Source organism: Agelaius phoeniceus, chromosome 5 (genome assembly GCF_051311805.1).
Source record: "Agelaius phoeniceus isolate bAgePho1 chromosome 5, bAgePho1.hap1, whole genome shotgun sequence".
NCBI classification, from domain to species: Eukaryota; Metazoa; Chordata; class Aves; order Passeriformes; family Icteridae; genus Agelaius; species Agelaius phoeniceus.
This window is the reverse complement of record NC_135269.1, coordinates 50814286-50839901: the sequence shown is the minus strand read 5'-3', so window position 1 is coordinate 50839901 and position 25616 is coordinate 50814286. Positions and strand designations below refer to the sequence as shown.

Genomic DNA, 25616 nt, shown 5'->3' with positions numbered 1-25616 from the left:
GGATATACCAAATTAAAACAAGTGGGTACGGAGAGATGAAAAACAAAACTTTTCTTGAATTCTCAAACTACAGGGTAGAAGATCCTTAGCATTGCCCTAAAACATTGCAAAATGTCTCAACTTAAAAAAAAAAAAAAAAAACAAAAATAAACTGCAACCAGCCCAAACCCCCCAAAAAACCCAAAAACCCCCCAAACCAGCAAAACCAATAATAATAAAAAACCAAAACAACAAAAACACAAACAAAAAAAATCAACTGCCATGTCTTAAGGAAAAGAAGGTTAAACAAATTTCAGGGTGCTGATGATTAGCATTGAAAACTAAAAAAGGGCAGTGTTCATAAATTATGCCTCTTTTATAGAGCATCCTGTTTGTATGGTGCCTTACATCCCTTTATTGGTTTTGTGTTGGCATTCCACATTACATGGGGGCTCTAAGAAGAAGGGAGACTATCACTAGGTGCTTACTCCTTTGAGATGACTCAGAGCATGTACACCATCAGGCAGAGTCAAGAGGGAGTGACAGTCCCTCACTTTGGTAAATCTACTCCTAGTAATCAATGAACACAATTACCATAATAATAAAGAGACATCAGTAGTGTTGAGCTGAGCACACTCAGCTGCATCAGTTCTCATGACAACTCTTCACCTGCTCCTGCACTCAAAAGCAGTAACAGTGTTTATTAGAGCTGTGTATTTGTTAATCAACTTTATCATCAATGAAAATTAGCCTGCAGTGCCTTTACTGTTTGCAGTAATTGCCATGTTTTTCCATCTTGAAATCACTCTACAAGCTGTTGTTAATTAAGCAGTCCTCTTGAAGTCAGTAAACAACATCAACATTTTATAATGAAAGAGGTGAAGCAGGCTCAGTGGTTGATATGTCAGGCACCTTGGAAAACCAAGTTAGAAAGAGTCCCAGCATCCTAATACTATTTCCAGACTACATCCCCTCTTTCAAAAATCCAAATCTTATTATTTGTAATTTGTAAATAGTAATTTTTGTAGCAGTCTAAAGATCAAAGAAAAAAAAATAAAAGAAGATTATTTTTCTTTTTACAGTGCCTATGCAGGAATGGAAATGTTACACAAAGTGCTGTTTTTCCTGAGGGGCAGCTGCAGGCTTTGCCACAAGTACTTGTTGCTGCTGCCATTTTTGATGTTCAAGTGTAAAGCAAAGGACCTATGGCTGGATCTAGGATCTGCCTTCACTTTGAAAAAAACAGACTTTAATTTCCTTTAAATTTTGGCTTGAAGAAGGTTTCTGATGCTGACATCTCTGGAATGGTACCATTGAAAATACCAACAACACCACTTTACCTCTTCCTAGAGTGTTCACCATGAGGCCATGCTGATGAGTAAGGAGGCCACTTCATGTTCTCACCTGAATTCACACAATAACCACAGCAGCAGGTACAACAGACCTGAGACATAAGAACAGTTGCATGGTACATGCAAAGAGAAGGTATAGAATCCACCAAAGCAAGTCAATACCTCTAGATCAAAAAAATGGAGCACCTCTTTGTCACACACACTGCTGGCAGACACTATTCTGTCAACTGCAATCTCTCAAGGTACAGCAGTCAAACAGATCAGTTGACAGTGACAACTGATACCTAAAGCAGCAGCCTCACTAACATCTAATGAGGCCTTTCAAGTTTTTTACACAGCTATGACTTCTTGCTCCTTCTCCCCCATCTTTGGCTCACAAGTTATTTACATGTCTTTGGCTCAGAGATCCAAAGTGTAACAAGAGATTCAACACATACACAATAAAGAATAGCTGATTTAAGAATTATGATGTGTGGCTGAGCAAAACGTTTACCAATAGCTAGAAGTACATTTGGACAAATTAAGCATTCCTGGAGCAAAGCCAGGCTGCAGCCACCTGGACTGGTTGTAAATGTAAAATGTAAACCTAAAACACTTAGGTTAACACAAACATCTGGTGATCTGCAAAGGCAAGGAACTCAGCAGGAGAATACTCTACTGGTTAAACTAAGTAATGATTGATTGAAAGAAAAGGAAACAGAAGATGAATGAGAACATGTCCTCTTCTTTATCTTTCCTTCTATAGTATCCTTTGATGTTACAAGGAAGGTTATGATGTGGGTTTTGAAATTAATTTCTTACTTTGTACAAGATCAAATAGACTATTTTTACGCACTTCAAACATGGAGCAAGGAATAATTAAGACTATTGTCTGTGAGAAATAGGTCATTTTGTTTCTCAAGAGCCCATCAACTGTCAGATCTGTTACAAACATTTCAGGAGCAATTAAGTCACCTTGGGTGCTCCTGGTTGTTTAATGAAGCACAAAGCTAGAGATGGAATGAAATGCAACTGAAGTGCTGTACTTTGTTCTGAGCCCAGCACATTGTTGATATCTTCCATAAAATGAAATTATAAACTCAGCACATTTGTACTTGCAAGTACAAATTGCTTTTCTTCTTATCAGGAAAAGCATTGCTTTAGAACCTTAAAGTACATTGATGCCTGAAACTGTACAGCAGCCTTTCCATCTGCCTTATGGATGTCTTCCTATATTTTCATAGTGGTAGTGTCTTTCTAGCAGGAGCCTCAATTCTCTGACATGAAAAAAAAAAAAAAAGGCACCTCATGACATTTGTCAGCAGTTTCTACAGTACAATATTCAGGAACTACTGATAACAGGTCCTCTCTGTCAGCCTTGTAGGTTTGCATTCCAATAGGGCACCTCAGTGAGCCAGAAGAACTCTACATTGCATTCTGTGCTGGGATCATCCAATTTCCTTATTAGTATGGGCTGCTGGAGCACAAAGAGCTTATCTGTGATACAGACCAGGCAACTTGTATTGCTGCAACCTGGTCCTCTTCTAGAATTTACAGCTGGGCAATATTCCAGCCTTTGTAGGTTGGAAAGGTGTGTTTAACAGCTGAAAAGATTGCTCCACATCAGGAGATGCCTAAAAAGCTTTCACAGATTCTTAGGCAGACTTCTGAGTTCTCCAGGACAAGGAATTTTGATCAAAATAAAACCTAGTAACCTTCGGCTCAATCGGGTACAGCAACCCACTCTAAGCTGCATAACTGTGAAAGCAATGAGCATTGAAAATGATCTTTTTTTCCCATTTTTCAGTGTTGATTCTAGAGGATGGATGATTTCACTTGAACTACTGTCACTACATGCCTTGAGACTTTTCACAGAAAGCAGATCTATTCCATTCAATTGCCTCCTGCTACCCATTTGATTTTTCGATTAAAAGATTGAAACAAAGACCAGTAATTTACTATGGCTTACACATTATGCCCTGAGGTTTCTAAAGAAAGAAAGAGAACCTTTAGCACTCAGTTTTATGACCTATGCATTCAGAAAAGTGTGGCTGTGAAACTCAAAGTAGATGATGAATATTTGAAGGAAACTAGAAACACTAGAGGCAATCCTGGCCCCCAGTGAAGTCCTGGAAAAATCTGCATTGAGCTAACTGGAATTTGGTTTCTTGCTTGAAACTTAATATGTGATGGTCTTGATATGCATTTTGAGCTTTATTTGTGATGTCAACATTGATGCAAGTCCAATATCCTGCCCACTGCTGACTACTGATTCAGCTGCCCTTAAGAGCTTTTCACATTAAAAAATGCAGTGATCCCACCCTCTGTAATACACTTAATCTCACAGCAATACACTCTGTATATTAAGGATGGAGAAATGTCAAACTACTTGTCATTTCTGGAAGTTTAAACTATCCTAAATAGGTTTAGTATTAAAAAACACAATTTTGTAGTAAAACAGATCTAGAGGTAAATTAATTTAAGCTGTGGGTTGAAATGCACTGAAATTCATTGTGAAGTTTCAGAATTAAAAAGATAAAATTATAATGGTGCTACATTTGTACAATGCTGTTTGTTTTTTCCTTTTAGAAACATCAGCAAATACTTCAGCTTCAGTTTAGATTAATCACTTATCGTGGTTTTGGCCTCTCTGTTTTGGCAGGTGCACAAAAAACAGTATTTACAGTATTAAGTATAGTGTTTGTGTCTTCATTCCTAAAGCATCCTAAGAGTTAAAGTTAGAGGCGTGGGGTTTTTTTCCAATATTTTTCAGAAGGGCTGCTTCTTCTGTGTGCACCCTTCAGACTAGACCTTAATTACACAGATAAGCTATAAAACTTTGGAAAAAGCAACTCAGTGTGAAAATGCTGGCTGAGTGTTGCATGATTAGAGTCACAATTCTGTACTAGTGACAGGATAGATTATAGAAGAGTATAGGCCAAGTAATTAACTTAATTTAGCTGCTTTACTTCTTTTCAAACTACTAATATTTGCTGTTACATTGCTGTTCTTATGTAGCTGAGATTTGACACTGCTGTAAAACCAATGAAATTCCTGCCCCACATAGTTTATAATCTAATTAACTGGAAAAAATCAGATGCTGGTTTTATTGGCCACTCTTGAGGCTCTTATTAACTTCAGTAGCAGAAAGGTAATAGGCACAAACCTGATCAAAACTGGTGTGCAATATCTGTAAGGGCCAAAAGAAATGCATCCCCCTATAAAAAAGTCAGGTTCCTGTCTCAGAGATGTTGTATTGTTACAACAGAAAATAAATTTGATCTATAACTTCTCTCTTCCACAGGTGGCTTCACTGAGTTTGCTTCCTACCCTTGGGTCATAACCTTTCATGTGAACTCCAGAGTAACCCAAGGGCACTGGGGATAGGCAGCAGGAGAAGAAAGCACAGGGTTAGCCCCAGACCATAAACACATCACAGAGTGGGATGTGTCACACAGCTGGACTATCTTGGCTCTCCCTCCCATACAATTTCATTTGGCTCATGCCTATCCCAAGACCTTCTGCGTGGTTAACGCTGCTGACCAGCCCAGAAAGAGATCATGGGAGCACGCAAGGCTGGCAGACACTCATAAAGTCTCTGCACAAGTGACACTAATAAACAGAAACACAGAAGGAAGGCATATGACAGAGTTATTACTTTAAAAAAGGATCAGTGATTTGCATGGGTAGAGAAGAAGCTATGCATGGCATGGGCTGGGCACTGGAAGTGATGAAATGAGACAAATGCTTACATGGAAAGACAGTGTGGATTCCTTAGGGAATGGGGAAATTAGGGAGGCAATGCTATAAGTAGTTCCACTACTTTCCAAGGCAAAACCTGTCAAACATAGTATTTGTTGTGCATGCATCAGGATGCCTTCCCTGTGTTCTATACTGAATCTGGGCAATTCTGCTCACATTGTGGACTTTAGTCCTCTCCATCTCTTGGCTGGGAGTAGTTCCAGGAGGCAGCCAAGCCCAGTTCTAAAGCCACATACAGTGGATTACCAGGTATGAATACCTGAAATCTGTTTGACAGTCATTCTCCAACCTCAGAGAGCTTCCAGATCTGGGTCATTTGCAGGAAGATATAATTTCCAGATCTCTACAGCTACTGCAACTTTTGCTGACCTGAGCAGTAAATGCCAGGAGCCTTCCTTGGTTCTCCGGTAGTTATACCAGAACCTTCTCAAGGCCTAAGTCCCATTTAGTGAGCAGACATCAGGCACTTGAGTAAAAACTGGGCCAATTGCCCTGCAAAAGCAGAAGTTCAAACAATCCTCTCAGATGCAGCAAATACTCTTCCATGTTGAATTCTAAGATCTGTTACTCTTCTAATGTCTCATCACAAATCCATTGCCACAAATGTCCACACACCCATCTTCCAGCAACCCTGTCTTCAATGGTAATCCAATTTATCCACACACAGCATGTATTTTTAACCTTTTTTCTCTTCTACTCTTCTTCCAGACTGATTTTCCTAACTTTTCTTTCTTCCCAGCTTCTTTCCCAAAAAGCAGTCATCACTGGTAAATGCATTATTTCCCCCGACCCCACAGAGATAGTAGCAATCTGAAATGTCAGACTGACAAGAACACTTTCCATTAAAGAGAAAGAGCAAAGAAACAAGCACTGGCCTGGTATTTTGTATAAATCATTTTCTTTCCTATACAACAGGGGTATGAGAATGGGCATGCTGTCTTAAATACAAAGCCTAGAAGTTTAAGAGTTGCACAACAACAAATAAAATAACATCAAAAAAACCCAAACCACTTTACCACTGCTTATCAACATCAACACTGTCAAAAGCCACAGTAAATCCAGTATACTATTTTCTCAGCCTTGCTGCCTGATGTTTCTTTCTACAGCTTACTATGTCTTTAATTAGAGAACATAATTCTTTGTGTTTTTACTTTTACAGGAAATTGCTTGGCTCCTCAAAGACTGACTAAATGACAGTAATAACAAACCAACTGATCCTCTTTAAGAGGAATTGCAGAGAAACCCTGTTGACTCAAACATAGAAGAGTGAAAGTACATAACTGATTTGAAAGGAACAAACTGTTCTGTGGGGGAAATACTGATGAGAATTGTTCTTTCTGTGAATAATTTTTAAATTAAGGATCAAAAAAATCCTGCTAATTTGCAACTCCGCTGTTGTTGGAAAGAGAGATCTGTGGGAGAATGCAAGCAAAAGAAAGTGGAAAGAGCTGGCTTTATCAGATGAATGGAAGGGAAAGTCTCTGAAGTCTCACCTCTAGACTTGTTTGCTCTAAATTATGATTTTTTTGTCCACTGAACCTGAAATCAAATTACTTACCCTTCTGATTATAATTTCACCTTTTATGGATGAGTTCCACTCATTCTAAAATGACAGGTTACATCCAGTGATACTGAATGGGATTAATTCATGGTTTGACACCAAGGTCTGGTCTATACAGAGATGACTCCAGTGTGTACCACAGCCTAAATTCACATTCCTGCCAGGAGCTTTTGTGCAATTGTTTTATTTCCCTTCTTAAATATGTTATCCCAGAGGTGCTACCACCATTGTTAATGGGCTTGGCCTTGGCCAGCAGCAAATCCACCTTGAAGCTGACTGGCATTGGCTCTGCTGGACTTCAGGGAAGCTTCTGGCAGCTTCTCACAAAAGCCACTCCTGTGCACCCCCTGCTACCAAAAGCTTGCCATGTAAACTCAGTACAGGAGAAAACACTGAGTGGCCTAATAAAAGGGTCATATACAAAGTGGCTTGTACCATGTTTATGGGCAGCAGTGAAAATGCACATATTTTAAAGAGAAAGCTCTGTGTGTAGTAAGTACCTCTTTTGTTTGTGGTTTTGTGGTAGTAAAATCATAAAAACACTGCAATTGGCCTTTCTTCAAGCAGCAGGGTGAACCAATGTTTTTTGAAGGCAATCTGTTACAACATGAGCAGGGCCTACCAATTTCTCTAGGCAGTGGTGAGACATAATTGGGTAGCAAATATCTGCAAAGACTAATTCAACACACCTATTTTAAATACATAATTTAAGATAAAAAGATGTAGCATTTGTAGGTATCTCTCTCTCCACTGACTTAAATGGAAGACTAGAATACTGCTTTCAGAAGATACATACTCCTAAATGGCTAAATGAGATGCAATGAATCCTTTTCTTCTGTGTTAAATTTAGCATGTATATAAAAAAGGGGAAAAGATAAGGAAGTTTAAGTAGACCTAATACAGTGCACAACAGCTTTTTTTCCCAGTTTCTATTCAAACATGGATTTTACCCATGGTAAATTAGAATTCTTTGGAAATTTGCCCATAACCTTTAAACTTTTCTGGTTGATGATCTTAATACACAATAAAGGCTTTTTATCAGTAAATTATGTCTGGACAGGAACCAAGCTCTCACTCCTTCTCCTTCTCCATGCCACAACATTTTTGTAAAGCTGAACAAACATATTACACAAAACCCAGGGCACAGAAGTGTAAATACCAGTACACTATATTAACACAAAACAGTCCTAAAATAAGACACTTATAGCCAAATTATTTCTGCAATATGCAACAGCTGAAAAATGCAATGTCTTTACCTGGAAAGATACTGTATAATTGTAATCTATATTTAAGTGTGTTTAAAGTGGATTATCAATCTTTTATTTTTTCCCTCTATGCATTCATGACTAAAAATAAAATAGAATTGTAAGCTGACAGTCTCATTTCAAAAACTTCCCATGACAACTATTAAAAGATCATCATCACATAAGCATATTTGAAGAAATCAGATTACCTGAAAAGGCGTTTGCTATCTGGCATAATCCCTCTTTTCTGCAAAGAAAATGCTGGATTTCTGGAAGTAGGTTTACCTGTATGTAAAAAGAGAAGCTTTAATGATTTAATTAAAAAAGAGGTTCTTTTTTCTTCAATGGAAAATGCCTTCAATGGGTTTGTGTTTAATTTATCAGAGACACCTCATGTGCACAACTCCCATCAATGTCAAGAGGAAATGATGAATTTGCCCTCCCTGCGATGTTGCGATAATGAAGTTAAGGTGTGGACTCTTCCTCCGTGTTCATAGCAATGCAAAATTTTAGGCCTATATCTCTGCCTCTGGCTGCTGAGTGTTGACCCTTCCCTGTCCCCTTTTCAGTCTCTGCAGCTTTTCTGTTCTGTGCAGTTACCAACCACTGTCTCTCCCTGCCTGGAAACACCCTATGCCTCTGGAATTGCTGTGCTTGGGATCAGTAGTAGGCTAATGTAGCTACATCACAGGCAGGCTCTGCAGCAAAGCACTGTGCTGCACTTTGGTATGGACATGCCAGCAGCAAGTAATGTTAGTTCAATATTTAAAGTTTTCCAGAGGAATGGGTCATCTGGTTTAAGTCCCTGCTCTGCTGCAGACTTCCTGAGAGAACCTGGACAATTCCTTTGATCACCTTGTGTCTCAGTTATTCATGTGTGACACATCTGGACATTGCAGCATGCTGTCAGGATTATTATAGTGCACAGCATTCGAGGCTTAGATATGGTAATATAGGCAGAATGAGAAAAAAGCAGTTTGCAGAAGCCTGGGGTGCTTTATTATCTGAGCATATTCAAAGCATGTATATTTCTAGCAAACTATAATTGCCATAAAAAATTCACTTTGCATACACTTTGATATGCATCCTGTCCCAGGGAACCCAAGTGTACATGCTCAAAGCTCTGACTTCTGTGGACATCAGTGAATTTTTTTATCACCAGAGGCACCTTTTAAAAGCAGCTCCATTTCTCTCAGACCCTCAAGCTGGAGTGAATAATTTAGAGTTTTGCCATTATTATTATTTTAAGTACTTTTACTTAATATATGAGTCAAACTATATCTGTGGCTTGGTCACATTTTATCAAAGATTTCAGTTTATATCACACATATTTTTATCAACAGGTTAGGTGTTCACATAGAAATGACATATTTAAGTAACCTAAACTGTGGCCACAACATGCACAAGTGAGAAAAAAAACAAAAACCAATCCTGAAAATACCAAGATAATTGGTACTACTGTTGCTTTGGACCATGAGGAAGAAGGTTGCAGTGCCAGAGCAAAGAACTCCCTTGAAGGCCTTGGTCCAGATTTCACATTATCAATTGTAGGAGCACTGTCACTGTTTGGAGAAGTGCCTAAATTATGTTTACAAAGGAGGAATTACATTAGGTGAAACTCAGTAGTGATATAAGATATGAAGCCTAAATTCATCCATCTCTACCATCTGTCTATACTCTCATTCTGAAATATTGCATGCATTTTCTAATTGTTTCTCACCATTTCTAAATTCTCTTTTCCAATAGGGAAAATTCCTTAAATAATTTCCCTTGCAGATACTTTTGCAGCCAGACATGCAGGTTGAGGGTGGCCAAGAATGCAAGAGTTCAAGCTAAAGAAGAGAAAGGGAAACTTGACACTGAGTTGTAACAATTTTCAGTATTTACACTGAAATACTTACAACCAAACTATCCTACTATGTTCAAAGGAGAAGTTGCTTTTGATAACTGGGTGTGATATAAAGAATGAAATGTTGGTACCTGACAAGTATTTCTCAGTAAATAGAAAACATGAAAAATCTTAATTTTTGCTAAAACATGTCTCTGCAGTATAAAATAAAATTTTGATACTTCTCTTTTTATGAGTGAGGGCTGAAAATCTGAGCCATCCTGTCCTTACAGTCCCACAAAGGATAACATAATAATCTCATACCTTCTGGAAAAGCTCTAGATTATGCAAATCTTCTGTTTGAAAGCAGCCAGTGCCACCATTTTTTTTGGAAGATAAGCAGATGAAAAGATCCCAAGGGTTCATACCACCTATCCAGAAAGAAAAGAAGCACTTTGAGAAAGAAAATATCATGCAATTCTTATTTGCATAAAAAATAGAGTGATATTCTGAAGAACAGCAAACTGTTGGAGAGTTAATTACATGAGCAGCTACAGGTGGCAGAAGGATAAAAGACATATTTGCTACCACAGTTCAAGATTTGGAATTATATTTAGATGTTTCACAGTGGGCATTCCCTGTTATATCTGCCTACTGATGTCCAAACCCTGCTGCTTGACCTGTTTAACATTCAGAAATTACAGAAATTAAAAAGTTTGGTAACATGATGCTGCTTTATTTTCTTCTTTTTTTTTTTTTTTTGAACTCCTCAACATGCATGCTTATAACACATATCCAGTACATGCAATGTGAGCTTCTGAGGGGTGTCTTTAATGGCAAGTAAATTTTACAGGAAGTATTACTCTTCAAGCCATTGCAAACAGCAGGAATTTTGGTGTAGTGGATTCCTAAATATTAGACACCAGACTGCCAGAGCTAGAACTGGTGTACAAGTGGGAATTAGATTGCTAGCTTCCGAGCTAATCTGATGCTTCCTTCCTGGGGCAAAGCTGACCTGAAGATACAAATAGGCCTTGAACTTGCTCATATCTCAGCATGTGATACGGTGTAGAAATGCCACTGTTGCTTCAAATAACCTTGGTCACATGGTCATTTGTTTTCTTCTGTATACAGCCTTTGTTATCTGGACCAGTTAGAGGTGGTGGAGCTCACAACAGAATTATTACATCTGTTGAGGACACCATGAATATGGTCAATAAAGGGTAAATTATTTCATTGACAGGAAGACAATCAGTAATAATGAACTTCCAAACAGAAAGGGCAGTCAGCAAAGCAGTACAGCATCCAAGGGTACAGAATCAGGTCACAAAGCTCTCTGGAAAATAGCTATTTCAGGGACTGGTTGGCTCTTTTCCCCAGAGTTGGAAAGATTACATGTATTTTATTCCGTTTTGTGCTATCCATCTGTGATACCTTCTTAATTTTATTAGATTACCCCCCTGAATTTTGTCCCACAGATGGCCCACAGAGGTATTTATTTTATTTATTTCCTTTCTTTCTCCAGAATGTATTTTTTTCCTATCCCAATCACGATTACAAATGTCAAGCAAGGTAAAAATTCCACTTAAGGAGATTTAACACTCAATTTATGTTAAGTACAGTAATGAACTGATTGTGTAGAATGGATCCAGGTCTATGAAAGTAACTATCACTTTTTTATGTTTATAAGCAGTGTGACAAAGCTGAAGAGATCAATTTTCAGTTACACTGCATTTATTACGGTAACAATTTCACATTATGAGAACCAGTATTATGGCATAAAACTAATTAGGGTATATGAAATTTAGGCAAGACAGATTCACTACATGCTTCTTTGTGAAAGAAACAACAAAAAAAACCCTGCAGGTAGATAAAAATGTCACAGATAGCAAACAAACAAAACATTAAAGAAATGTACAAGCAAATACCTCACTTTAGTGCAAAAGTTTGGCAGTGCTAACAACCTACTCAATGACCTCACCAGCTATGTAATTATCAGATAAGCAAGATGTTATGCCTCTGACTAGTAAACACCTTTGAATAAATCATTATAATTACACATAAATCACAATGCCTAGTTTGTACAAATTGAAAGAGAGCTGGAGGGAACTCCATTTTTTAGAAGCAGTTCATTTCCTTCCCTTGTTTATTATGACACATCCTGCCCTGGGAAGAATTTGATCCCTGACTCCAGAGGATATGCTGCACTGTGTATTTGCCTTTAGGATACATCAGAGTGATCAATATGAATGCACCTAAGAGAAGAAAAGGAAAATGTACCCTCAGATCTGGTGTGCTTCTGAGCCAGTGCCCAGGAAGTAAAATAGTTCAGGAGAGCTTGAATGCCTGCCATTACTTGTGCTTTCTATTCAGAGTCATTAAACCTCAAGCCAGTTATTTCAGTACAGAACAATCAGAACTGAAACATGTCTATTTATAGAAGTCAGGAGACTTCCTATTAGAAAAACAGTGTACACCTAGTGCTGTCTCTCAGATTCAGACTGACATAGCAGTGTGACTCCTACTTAAATGTGTTGATATATTCCTCATAATCTATAGCTGAAAAAAACATTATTGGAAAACAAAAACAAAAGAGTCATTGGTTACAACAGCTATTTAGTTCTAGAACAGGCTCCTCTCGGAATCCATTTTGCCTCAAATTTGCCCACGTCACTCCTTACAGAGCTTAACCTTTTTGTGGAAAATGAACATCTATGACCAGGAAACCAACAGTCTGTCTTCCTTCTGCATATTTAATAATAGAAGAACTATATCTCAGGAAAAAAAGTGCTACTGTGATTAGTATTCCAACAATATCACATGGGCCATGCAAAGGGCCAAAGATCCCTTTCACAGAATTTATTGTTAAATAAATTAAAGCTAGATACATGTGAGCTAAAAAATTCTACAATAAAAGACAAAGAACAAATGTGGCATTAATAATAAACACCATCTGCATGGAAGGATTCATGTTTCAAAATGTTTCTAGAGATTTTATTAAGAAGCTTTAGTAAAGTCAATACTATTCAATTTTATATGTACAGAGTTTTGCTGCTTTCCTGCAGACTTCAGACCAGAAGCAGGCTTTACAGGACATTTGAGGGGGAAGGTTAAAAAGAATGCTTCATATCTGAAAAATTTAATTACTAGCAATTTGCATGAAGCTTTTCCCACAGAATTTCCTCTAGTTATGGAAATCCTGTTTGCTTTATCCAGCAAACCAGTGGAGCTCAGCACATAGGAGCTGTAGATCAGTTAGGTAACATGAAATCACACCTCATGGAGATACTCTCTACTCCTTGCATTATTTTGCACTTGGACAAGTAAAAGAGTAGTAACAGGATGAGAATATGCAATTGCATGTTCACCTGCTCTTTGAATATCTTTTCAAATCAAGATAGTTTAGTTCAGCCTGTGTATTAAGGCCTTGCATACACAAGGAATGCTCATCTTCAGAATTATATCTAACTATGTCTAAAGTGAGTTTTAGGTGGACACATGCTGGCAGCATAAAGCTTTTATTCACCTTTCTTTTGCCAGTTCTCAGCCTCTCCTCTCCTGCAGTCTTTGTAGCCCTCATCCAGTCCCATCTCAAAAAGTATTTGTACCTGTAATGTGCATCTCATGCTTACCTAAGAATATCAACCCAAGTTTCTACTTCAACTAGTAGAAGTACAGCATAATTTGATTGAAATCTGATGTGATCACCTTTTACTCTGAGTCAAAGAACATGCTATCCAATTCAGAGAGCAATAACTTCCAACTGAAATTTGATGTTAAATACAAATTCAAATTTTCAATGAGATAGCACTGTTTTCATTGACTTTGACACTGATTTGTCATTTGAAATAATTGAAACAGCTTATGTGGAAAAATAATTTAAAAGATAATAGTCTAGGGAGAAAAGCAAACATGCTTTTTAGCAGCAGAGGAAATAGCAATGCAGACACCAATAAAAACATTTAGCTTTTTCTGTATAATATTCTGCAGAGAGTTTTTGTATTCTGATATATTAGACCAAAGTTAACAGAAACCAAATGAGAACTGCAGGATTTAATGTGGTTTCAGATAAATTTCAAGAATTTCTGAAGGTGATCTCAAGTAAAGTGATTTTATTCTAGTTTTTGAAATGATCACATTCTCCCCATGAGCTATGGCATTGGAGGCTACATTTTGCAGGAAAACTGTTGGATGCATACACCTCTGTAATTTTAATCTCTGAGGTGTATATTTTTTAATTTAATCAAATTACTAAGTTTAATGTTATTACTATAGGCTGAAATTTCATTTTGCAGTGTTGAGGTTTCCATCCTGAAATTTGAAATGAAAGAACTTGGAAAATCAAATAAAATTTTCATCTTTCATGTTTATCTTCCTGTATTTCATTCATTCAGGGAAATAAAAATGAAAAAAAAGCGCCACTTGGATTTGTTTTTATTTAATATCAAGTAAATTTGCAATTTTGCATTTGCTCACACCACTACCTTGAAATTAATCAGTTTATGAGCACTAGAGGAAAAGAAGACAAGAAACAGCCAGCATTTGTCAAGAGCATATTACATAAAAGTAGTCTCCTTTCTTCTGACAGAGTAACTGATCTAGTAACAGAAATCAGAGTAACTGATTTAGTGAACAAAGCAAATATTAGCAATGAAACAATTTGACTTTCATTTTCATCTAAGTCTTTAGACATTGCTTCAACATAACATACCTCTGAGGTGATTGCACAGCTATTTGAAAAAATGAAGTCTAATTCCCTATCAAAGTGGATTCTTCTTGGAGCAGAACCTCAAAAGGTACTCCACTGTACATTCAGTTCTGATCAAAATTTTCAGTAACAAATTGAACAATGGAATAATAAGTGCATTTATAAATAGCAAGTGATACCAAGATGAAAAGAAGTATAAAGACTTTGTAACACACGGTCAGAATTCAAAATAATTCTGATAATTGGTCCAAATTCAACCCAAGCAAATTCAAAACAAGTTAAAAGTGCCATAGTTCATAAGATGAAATCAAAGCAAGAGGTACAATTTGCCATAGAGCACTACTGCAGAGTAGGACCAAATTTATAAACTGCATATGAACTAACAATACAATATTGTTGCCAAAGGAAAAAACCAAAACAACCAACAAAGCAAATATAAATAACTTTTCAGCTGTTGGAAAGTAATTATTGATGCTGAAACAGTTGAATCCACTCCCTTAAAATTTCATTTATTCCATGCCAATTCCCCACAGAATTCCAAATAATAGCCCTGCAGATATCAAGAATTGTAAACCAATCCTGTTTATGAGGATTACAGTGATAACAATGATCAGGGGTTAATCCTTCTGCTTCATTTTGTGTCAGTCATATCTTTCCAGTAACACTGTTCCCAGATTTCAGTAGAGGGTTAGAAAAAGAAGATAAATTGTGGAAGACTTCCTACAGGGGCTGACTTGGATGGAGTCAGTCCTTTGTCTAGCAACTCACACAGTGATGTCTTTTTGATTTGGTACAAACCAGTTTACAACACACCATTGCTTTAACTGAGTGTCGGTGCCTTCTTGGTGCCTCATGCTGACCTGCAGCAAGGAGGATGGGAGGGGACACAGCCAGGACAGCTGACCCCAACTGGCCAAAAGGATGTTCTGTACCATATGATGCTGTGCTCAACAATAAAAGCTGGGAGAAGGAATAGGGGAGCAGGGAGTGGGGGAAGACACATCCATTCAGAGTGGTGGCATTTGTCTGCCCCACTAACCCGTTTGGTTCCATCCATTATGAAGCTCCTGTCCTGGGGATGGCTGAACACCTGTCTGCTCACAGGAACTGGTGAATTAATTCCTTCTTTTGCTTTACTTGCAGACACAGCTTTTGCATTCCCTATTAAACTGTCTACCTCAATTCATGAGTTTTCTCACTTTCACCCTTCTGATTCTCTCCCTCATCCCACCAGGGGGAGATGAACAAGGAGCTGGGTGGTGCTTTGCTGATGGCTGGGGTTAAACCACTCAGCTCCTTGTTTTACCACCACTGTGTTTTACCACCCAGTGGTGGTTTTACCACCACTGAATAAAATTTTACCCATCCAAAGTCAGTTACCTCTTTAATCAGTGGAGGCAGGATACAAAGTAAGCATTTTAATTTGCAGCAAAGGGTACATAAAGAACAGTTTCTGAACACATGTATCAAGTACTGGAATACCTTACTCTAGGGAGGCTATAGAACCTCTGCTAAGGAAGATCCTGAGATTTGTACAGGATCCATTTTTAAGAGGAATTCGTGTCAACTCTAGTTGAAATATATTTTCAGACACCTCTAAGATGCATGGATGTAAACAGAAGATTTTCAGGAAAGGTTATTGTTTACATATTGATGCACTCAACTGTATTCAGTTGTACTTAAAGCATGTGGTAATCCTGATCTGTAAAAACAAAAAAATGTTTTAGATTAATGCAAGTTTTAGCTTCATGAGTCATGAGTCCTCATAGTATACACGGGAAAAAAAAAGTCAACCTCCTCTGCTCCTGAATGGTAATGGAGGGAGCACAGATTGTACCAAGTGGGGTGAGGAAGCACGTATTCATGGAAGTAGTGTTTGTGCACAAATCCTACTTCAAACTGGACAGAGGAATGTGTTGGACTTCAACCCTGCTATGTAGTCAATTTATAAGAGCCAATAGTTTGCTAGCCAGGAGTTTAAAGTGGAAGCACTAACAGATGTCTGAAAGACAGAACTTCTGCCTCACTGACTGCCTCTGGATTCTAGGCTGAATTTTATGCTCTTCAGCGTCTCAGCAGGCAGCAGCATCAGGCAGGCTGTGTGACAGGGTATGGAGATGTGGGAATTCTACACCTCTGACAATCTGAGCTTCACAGATAGCACTCCAGGGGAAAATATCCTTTGAAGCCTATTTCTGGTTACAGCAGTTTGGCTGTCTTGTGCAAATATCAGAATGCCACTTGTTTGACTGAATAGTTTTTCTTTCTTAATGACATGTCCTCTTGCAAGTTTTTGATATCCCTACTTTGTTTGTAAGACTTTCCCTAAAGGAATGTCTCACACCTAGGTGTTCAGGAATTTTCTCCTTAAAACAGTAGTTATTGGAAGCATTTTAATTTCTCTTTTGGTGTGGCCCTCAAGGGTCATGAGCTATTACCAATATGGACTCACTACGACAACAATGAAGAAACAATCACTCCACATGAGTGATAGCACAGGACAAGATGGTGAGGTTTCTGATATTCTTCTGAACTGTTCTGGAAAGCAGCTATGCACCTGCCCATATGCAAATCTTTCACTGTTTCAGAGTGTGTTCAGACTGACTGTACTGTGCCATAACACATAGCCCCATAACCACTAGCTTAGCTGGACAAATTAGGCTAAAATCTATTGTCACATTAATTGCAGTCAAGTACTTTAAATGTAAAAAAATACCTTACCCTACAATTGAGGCTGAGATGGTTGGACACAGTCAATTCATTCACAAAATACTTTGTGCAGTTGCTGTGTGGCTGCCAGGGAAAGGCTGAAGGAATCCTGAGGACAGTCACTACTCAGTCCCCTTGAGGATGATCAGGATTTTTTTTTTGGCTCAACTACTCCCTAACTAAGAGGGTTTGAAGTGTCAAGGGAAGCATTCTTTGTAGAGGAGAGGCTGGTGTGAACCAAATGGAACCAGTTTAATTTCAAGGACAGTTCATCTATCCCTGAACAGCTTAGGACAAAACATTGCCCTGAGCTCAAGAATTAATGCACACTGACATCTGAGTTCAGAATTTGGGCAGTGAAATAGGCATTTGAAGTTGTTTGCAGTGCCTCTCATAAAAACAGAGTAATGCTTGAATATCCTGTATCTATTCTGCAAGTGATGTGGAGGGATATTGGGTCTAATTACAAATGGAGAGGCATAATGCTTCCTCTCTTGCCTGAAAGAAAGAATTATTTTATTACTGTTTATTTATATCAGAGACAGGTTTCAAGCCTGCTTTCCTTGTCAATCAAAGGAAAATTTCAAAAGTAAAAAAATAGCATTACAAACCAAGACCTACCTGTTTCTATCAAAAATAATCTCAAATGAGTAAAGATATTTTAGTTTCTCTACCTGGTCTCAAACTCTAAAACTGCCTTAAGACCTAGCTACCACATCAAAGAGTTACCATCTTCCTTACTGGAACAATGGATCATACATGGTAGATGACTTTCTCTAAAAGAAGCAAAAGAAATCTATTGCAGGCATAAGTAGAAGAATGGAGAACAGACAGGACAATCCATTCTCCATTTACATCATAATCTATGCAAGAGGTTAAAAATCCTTTCTTCAATCAATAAATTACCATACTGTAGCAGACAACAAAAAAAAGAAATTTCAGACCTGCAGCAAATGTTTTAAAGTTGGGTTTTCAATTTGCAGATAACTTTCAGTGAGACAACCAAAGGTAGCAAAAAAAACCTTAAATTGCAGTATTATTAAACCATGTCCATATACTTTTCTGTGCAACCAAAGAATGGGCAGAATACTGGAAATAAAAGTGCATTCAGAATTTACACTAGTCTGACATGGGGAGAAGAATACTACAGTATTGCAAGGCAGGTGCATTAGATGGTTCTCAGTCTATCCAGAAAAGACATTCAGGCTAAGAATAATTCTCCACTGAGTTGTATTACAGACTGCAACTCTAACAACCTATAGGTTTTATCATGGCATAACCTATCAAGGTATGAAAATATGCTGTCAAAATACTTTCTGAGCTCTAGAAGAGTTCAACAGCAAATAAAAGGAAAATATGCAGTTCTGACCCAATGACAAACACATTGAAGCAATTCAAACACTCAAGTCTGTTATTCCACTTCTGTGCTTACACACCGTGATTTGGATGAATATTCAGATTACTTTGAGATGTTCTCCACACATGTATATTTTCTGCACAGCAAGCCTCAGTGAAACTAAAAGCTCTTAATAATCCAATATAGTATGCTCCTAATAATCCAATATCGTATGCTCTTCTTGTATGCAAGCAAAAATAACTTACAACCCCAACTGCTCCCAAATGCTGGAATTCTTACTTTATATGTATTTAATACACAACCTAAGCCACGACAGTCTGTTACAAGCTGCTATATATGTTTCTCACCACACATTGTGGGACTTAGACCTAACCTTCAGTGGGATGGAAGTACTTGGTACCTAATTAAAGCACAGATGTCACAGAGCCACCAAAGCTCAGCTAAATCCATCTGTGTAGGTGTTTTCTTACCTTCTGTGAAGGTAGAGAAGGAAACTGCCTGACGAAAAAGACAGATGACAGGTTGAGAAATATTAGAGACAGGCTACTGAGAGTAGATTGGCATGAAGAACCAGGTGAAAACTGGAAGGAGAGAATGTGCATGTGGGAAGAAGGGTCATGCAGCGGAGACATGCAGGGACCAGGCTACACAATGGAACCCAGAGGAACTACAGCAGGTGGGAGAATTCCAATAGCACCCTGCTCCAGCTGCTCACAGGGACATTGCAGGAAGGGGATCTGCCCACAAAATACTCTTCTCTCTTATGCACATGCACACACACACAAAGGAGCACAGTGGCACAATGCTTGGTGGGGTAACCCCAGTAACCCTCTCAGAGACACAAGCCCCTGCCCTGGTACCCCCAAGATGTCCCTGGGGAGGCTCCACCACAGTGCCGAACAGGAGCCCCAAAGCACCTTGGGGACCTTTTGGAAGCACATGCTAACTTGGATGAGTGTGTACATAGAACTTAACAAGTGGTACTGAGGTGCCCTCCCCACTAGACTATTGCAAAACCTGCAGATCCTACTTTTATAAGGAAAAGTCTGGGCTTTTAGAAAGGAACATGCAACAAACAGAAAGAGCTGGTGGAAAGAAAGAAGATTCAATTTGGATGTAGTTCCTAGGGAGGAGGAGCTCTTCCCAAGGAAACCAAATTGCCAGCTTGTGATTACTTTCCATCCTGTATTTCACCTGAACATTTCTACCACTTCCACTCTTTGCAACAGAACATTAGGTACCTGAGCTGAGAAGCCCTCTGAATGATGGCACTAATGAGAATTCATCATTGACCTTAAAAGGTAGAAACAGAGATAGAGCTGAGGAAACAGCCTCTTCCCTTCTGTGGATACATAGCAGCCTCAGGATAAGCAGCTAAGGAGTAAATGGGTTCATTTGTCTTAATGTCCTGTCTCATTCTAATTACAATGAATGAGAATGCCAATTATAATGTTAAAATAATGATGTTTGATCACATATGCAAGAAACAAAACCCCATATTTTAAGATCCAAATCGCAGACCTTGATCACTGCAGTTAGAGCACTCAGGCACCTATACTTATCTTTGTTAATGTGCCAGGTTCTGTAATATCCAGGAGACACAAAACAATACTGAAAAAAAAGAAGCTTGGGAATAAAGGCAATGGTTAAATAAACAGTATCAGGACACAAGCTCAACCACTGGCCTGCAATCATCTACTATGTTTGTTTTCCTCTCCCTGGGTGGCCATGCAACGTCCCAGGAGACAGCCTAAGCCAGTGACAGTTCCTAAAACTCAGCGAGAAGCAGGCCACCCTCAGTCAGGGAAAACAGTTTAGATACATGGACATGAGCCATACTGCATCACTTGTCCTTAGAACCAGGGAATTGACCCATTTTATTTATGAGTTAGACAAAACTGCAGAAGACAGTGATACAATAATTAAGTCATGCCTAATGTAAGGGTTTCCAGCTGCACTTCACAGATACTGTTTTCTGTGTATCACACCATGCTGCCTTTCACTTCTACTCACCTGGCATGCCATGGGGTAGTGGAAGTCCATGATAGATACATGGACTGCCATGTAGAGCATCCATAAAACATGGACTCTAAAGGAGACCTTAAAATTATCTCTGCAAACATTTTAAAGAAATGTAGGGACAGACCTCACTTTTGAAGATCAACAGATATCTTCATATTGTTAGATTTGAAAAAAAATAAATTGTAAATCATATGTGCCATGGAGTTGGATAAAGGAAGAAAACCTGATGCTTTCTCCTACTTCACATATCTTCACTTGTACCCTTAGAGCTTTTTTTAAAGCCCTAACACTACATTCCAAGGGAAAATAGGGCTAACATGTCAAGCTGTATTTATGTAAAGTCCATAACTTCAGCCTCATCTTTATAGAAAATTACCTCAATTATTTTTTGTTGAAGAATGACTTCTAGACAGGCTCCACTGATACTTGGCCTCACTGTGGCTGTGAAACCTGAAGTGAGAGAAGTTTTTTTATGCACTTGCTAAAACCAAATGGGAAAAAAATATTTAAATGCCTAATTCCCATTTAGACAGAAAAATGCTTCTTGATTTGCTCCAAAATAGCTATATCTTATTTTTATTTTGTCTATCAGCCCGTTGAACAGTATTTTGGTATGATGATATGTTTTCTATTTTGCCTATTGCAGAAAAAAAAAATGTAGTGAACTGGTTTTCTTCCAAATAAACAAAAATGATCTTGTCTTATTTCTCCATTTTACACCAAAAATCCTTCAATAAACAGATCAGCTGAGCTGTATTCTCTCAGATCTAAAACAACTGTGGTTCTGCCAGATTCATCTTGCATTTACAAACACAGAGCACTCTGTAAGCTCTCTCTATATATACACTTTTAGTAGTTGCTATAAATTAAAACTGAAAATCCTTTTTATAGCTAAATATTTATTTTTGAAAGCATTACCACGAATGTCAGAAACAAAGTCATTACAACAATAATCTTGTTATAGAAACACTATGACTTGAACAATTTGCTTCAAACTTTCTAAAATGCATGGCACTCAGCTCCTCTGTGCTTCCCTCTATCAGCAGAGGACTGTATTTTATTTATGTGAAGCACCTTTAAGGAAATATGTTAAGACTATATTTTTTTAATCCTGCTACCAGCTAAATGTGCTCAAATCCCTTCAATATTTTGCCTTTCTGTTTTGAAAAATTGGCATTGTTTTGTAAGGAAACATGCCTGCCAAAAAGATAGAAAGTCATGATATGAGCATTTTTCTTCTTTCATCAAAGGTAGGGTGCCTCTTTTAGTAATAATTTTCTGTATGAATTTTTTTTTCCGGAAATCCAAAGGATTTCATAATTAACTTGAAACTGAGAAATAGTTTCAATTTCTGAGAATGTCAGAGGAGCCTCTATTCTCTTTGACATCTGTGCAAACTAGGGTTACCTCTAAATGGACAACCTCAGCGGCTGAGTAATAAAATATTCAATATTACATTAAAAAATCAACTCTAAGGGAGTACAATGAACATCAGAAGGGTAGAATAATCATGAAGAAAATGTTCCCTTTTGATGCAAGATAAGCCAGCATAACAACAATACATTGTGTGAAATTTTCAGAAACATGTTCTAAACCGTGGGTGGCTACTGCACTTTTGATGTCTGGAGTGGCTTTGGGATGCAGCATTCAAAAGAGCTGTCAGCTGAAAGTGGATGCAGCTGGAGAAAGTTGGAATCTGAACCTAGGAATGGCGTGGGCTGGCTGCAAATTACAATGAAGGCCTACACAGTGTATAAGCTTTTTGCTGCCTGAACCAATAAAAGTCGTGGTAGCCAAAGTTAAAAAAAAAAAAATAGTGTTTTTGTTTCAGTGGTATATAATGCCTCTACCTAAAATGGGAGCACAGTGATGAAAGGCAGCAGCACACTTCTCACAGCTGACCAGGGCTCAGAGCCAGTGACTGCATCAAAAAGGGTCCACAGCTGCCAGCAGCCAAATCACTGAGCAGTCCTGACCAGCAATCCCTTACAGAGAGTGCTCTGGCAGGACGGTGACAGGCTTCTGGCTAGACTGACTGACATTCTCCCAGCACCTATATTAGCAGACAATTATCTGACATTTAGGAACAGACATATATATTTATAAACCAGAGTTGCTGCTTGAACCCTATCAGAGCCAGGATTCATTTCTTAAAGGGAAGCATTTTAAAAATACTTTAAAAAGCAATTGTATGCTGTTACCTTCTTATCTGACACACTACAGTTATAAAAAATTACCTCAAAGCTTTTTACAGGATTTGCACATTGCTAGCATATTACAAAGCAGCTATACTGATGCCTAAATCCCTTGTATTTATTTAATTTCAGTAGCTGTGCACATTGCTGCTTTCCTTTGGCAAACGTGTGGATCTTCCTGGACACTGGTGTTTTTCAGATTCTGTTAACATGACATAATTTATTCCAGTAAAGTTTTAATTTTAGCTCACTGTGTAATCAGCATGTATCATTTTAATTATTGTAATCTCTAAGTCAGCCCCTTAAATACCACTCTTCACTGGACTGTATGTTCTGTTTAAAAAGTAAATAGAACATTCAGAGAAAGATATATTTGGTACATTTAGGACTAAATGCTATATTTTGGTTTTACCTGGCAGAGCTCTATGTCCTTATACTTTTGTTATAAACAAATAAAGAATTTCACTTTCTAAATAAAAAGAGTGCATTTGAAACAGAGGATTCAGTACAATCTTACAGAGGGTTTATTTTAGTAATACAAAGAAATCATTTGTGTGCTCTTCTACAAAGCATGAACATGTTCTGCTAGTAATTAGGAAGAAGAATACATATTGTTCAGAAAAATATATGATGCATTTAGATTTTCTAACATGAAACCACAGCATCACATTAGAGAGCAGAATTCAGTTGTGTGTGTCAGAATCTTATGTCTTGTACTGAAACCAATGATGTGTGTGGCATTAGATTAATTGCTAAAAGCAAAACTAAAAAGTGATCAAGATAATGTATGTTTCTGGAATGCATTTCCTCCCCAAAACTAAATGAACTTCCATGTTATGGAAGCAGATTAAATCTGTTACATGCTTGTAACTGAGTATGCTCTGAGGATCACATTTCTACTGATTTAGCTTGTTTAGGAAGCTCCTTGTTTAACAACATACAAAGAAGTGTTTCTAAAATGTGTGCTTTATTTGTCAAAACTTAGCTCAGTACTCACATGACATATATTTTGCATTAGGAAACCAACCAGTTTTGTACACTGTTGGTTATATATTTGTACCAACAGTTAACCAAAAGGATTTTGGAAAGTTACATCTGCTAGATTTGAATGTACACATGTATTTGTATGGTAACCCACAAAATACTTCTGTGGCTAACTTCACCATTATTATTTTGCACAGTATTTTAAATTACTTACTTATGATAGAATGATCTTGTGCTTTTGCTGGCATGCTAGGATCTCCAGTCCTGCTTATTTAACCTTACCTCCACAGGGTTGTTTACACTTTCAGAACCTGATTTCAATTTACTTTAATTTTCTCAGAGACTTTTGTATTTATAAAAGCTGAGCATCTAGTGACCTCTCTATTCCTGACATTTCCTTTACTCTCCACTATGAAAAAGAACAAAAACCCCAGTGTCCCATTTCTGTTCCAAAAAAAACTAAACTGCTTCCTTCAGTGGGTTGGTCCCTGTAATTGAAAATGGCAACCAGATGTTTACAGAACACACAAGAAATTTTCCTTGGGGCCTTTAGTCTTTATAATTGTTTGCTAAAGTTAGTTGGATTTCATGGAAACTTGTCTGAGGCTGAAATAAACAGCAAGCAGGGGCTCCTCCTAACTGTATTCTGAAAAATTTAAAAAAAGGAAAAAAGAAAAAAGGTTAAAATTAATGTTTCCTACTCTTGTTGATGTATTTCTGACTCCACAGAAAAATATTCACTAAGGGAGAAAATTTGGTTCTCTTAGTACTTATTTTACATGCCATCCCATGAAAAACATGTGTGTTTCACAATACACTATTTGCTTTCTACTTTCTCAAAGTTCAGCAGGCTATTATCTAAGCATGACTGATTTTTGCTCCCTGCCCTTTTCCCCACTCCCATCAGGAATATATTCTCATAAATTTTGGTGGGTTTGAGAATATTTTGCACTTTAAGAAGATGCTCTAAACTACATACTGTTTGTTCCTCCAAGCTCTGAGTCACCACAGCTGATTCACACCTGAAATCTCTCCATCTTCTTTAGAAATCATCATTTTCCCTCTTCAGTTTTTTGTCTGCCTGATTTTCTCAAGGCTAGTCATATATTCCAAGAAGTCTGTGAGACCATCTTGTTGCCCCACCAGGGGACTCACTACACCCAATAAAATCTCTTTACCTAATATTTCAAGATATCAAAGATTGAATGCTCCACAGCTCCAGGGAATCCATTTGATTACTTCACTAGCTTTACTCCCAAAACAGATTTCCTAATAACAATTTTGTTGTAGTACATCATGCCCTGATTACTACAGGCATGATGAACAGATTGTTCTTTTTTCCTTGGCAGCAGAATTCATTAACACTTTGTGTTAACAAGCACCTCTGTTCACCCAAACATACCAGCCTTCACACTCACTGAAGAAAGAGCATCACTGTGTCCTCCTGTCTCCAGCACCTTCTCTCATTTTCACTAATTTTGCTGATATGGTATGTCTTGGAAAATGAAAAACTAATGTCTGACAGTCACCAGCCATGGCCCTGGGGGCCTCTCAAACCCATGGCTGCAGTTTATTCTCGAGACTAATTAGCAGCTCTGAGGAAACTGTTACTGGCTGCACTTACGAAGGAGCACTTCTGCAAGTGCTTGCTGCTGGCCAGATGTCAGCAATTAAGCTGATACTTTTCCTACTTAGCCTCTGGTCAAAAGTATGAAGAGTGAGGAAAACAGTGAGAGGTGATACAATATGCTAAAGGAATAACATAAAGATATACAGCAAAGAGGATGCATTTCATCCTAGTTCTGACAGTGACTCATACAGTTTCTAGCCTAGTTTTCTCCATCTGTAACTGATGTGGCAGCATTTTCTAGCCTTGTAACTTGAACTGCGACACAAAGTGAACTGAGTAATTTTCTTCCATGAAAAATGTAAATTT

At 37.9% G+C, this 25616-nt stretch overlaps 1 protein-coding gene across 1 annotated transcript in view; it reads right to left on the bottom strand.

Moving 5' to 3' along the window:
• Positions 1 to 25616, bottom strand: part of CPED1 (cadherin like and PC-esterase domain containing 1) — a 143812-nt gene that overhangs the window by 99391 nt on the left and 18805 nt on the right. The window contains exons 4-5 of the mRNA XM_054632090.2: positions 10030 to 10136; positions 8087 to 8162 (exon numbers count right to left, since the gene is read on the bottom strand). Of these exons, the coding sequence (XP_054488065.2) occupies positions 8087 to 8162; positions 10030 to 10136 (183 nt within the window). The remainder of the gene's footprint in view (positions 1 to 8086; positions 8163 to 10029; positions 10137 to 25616) is intronic.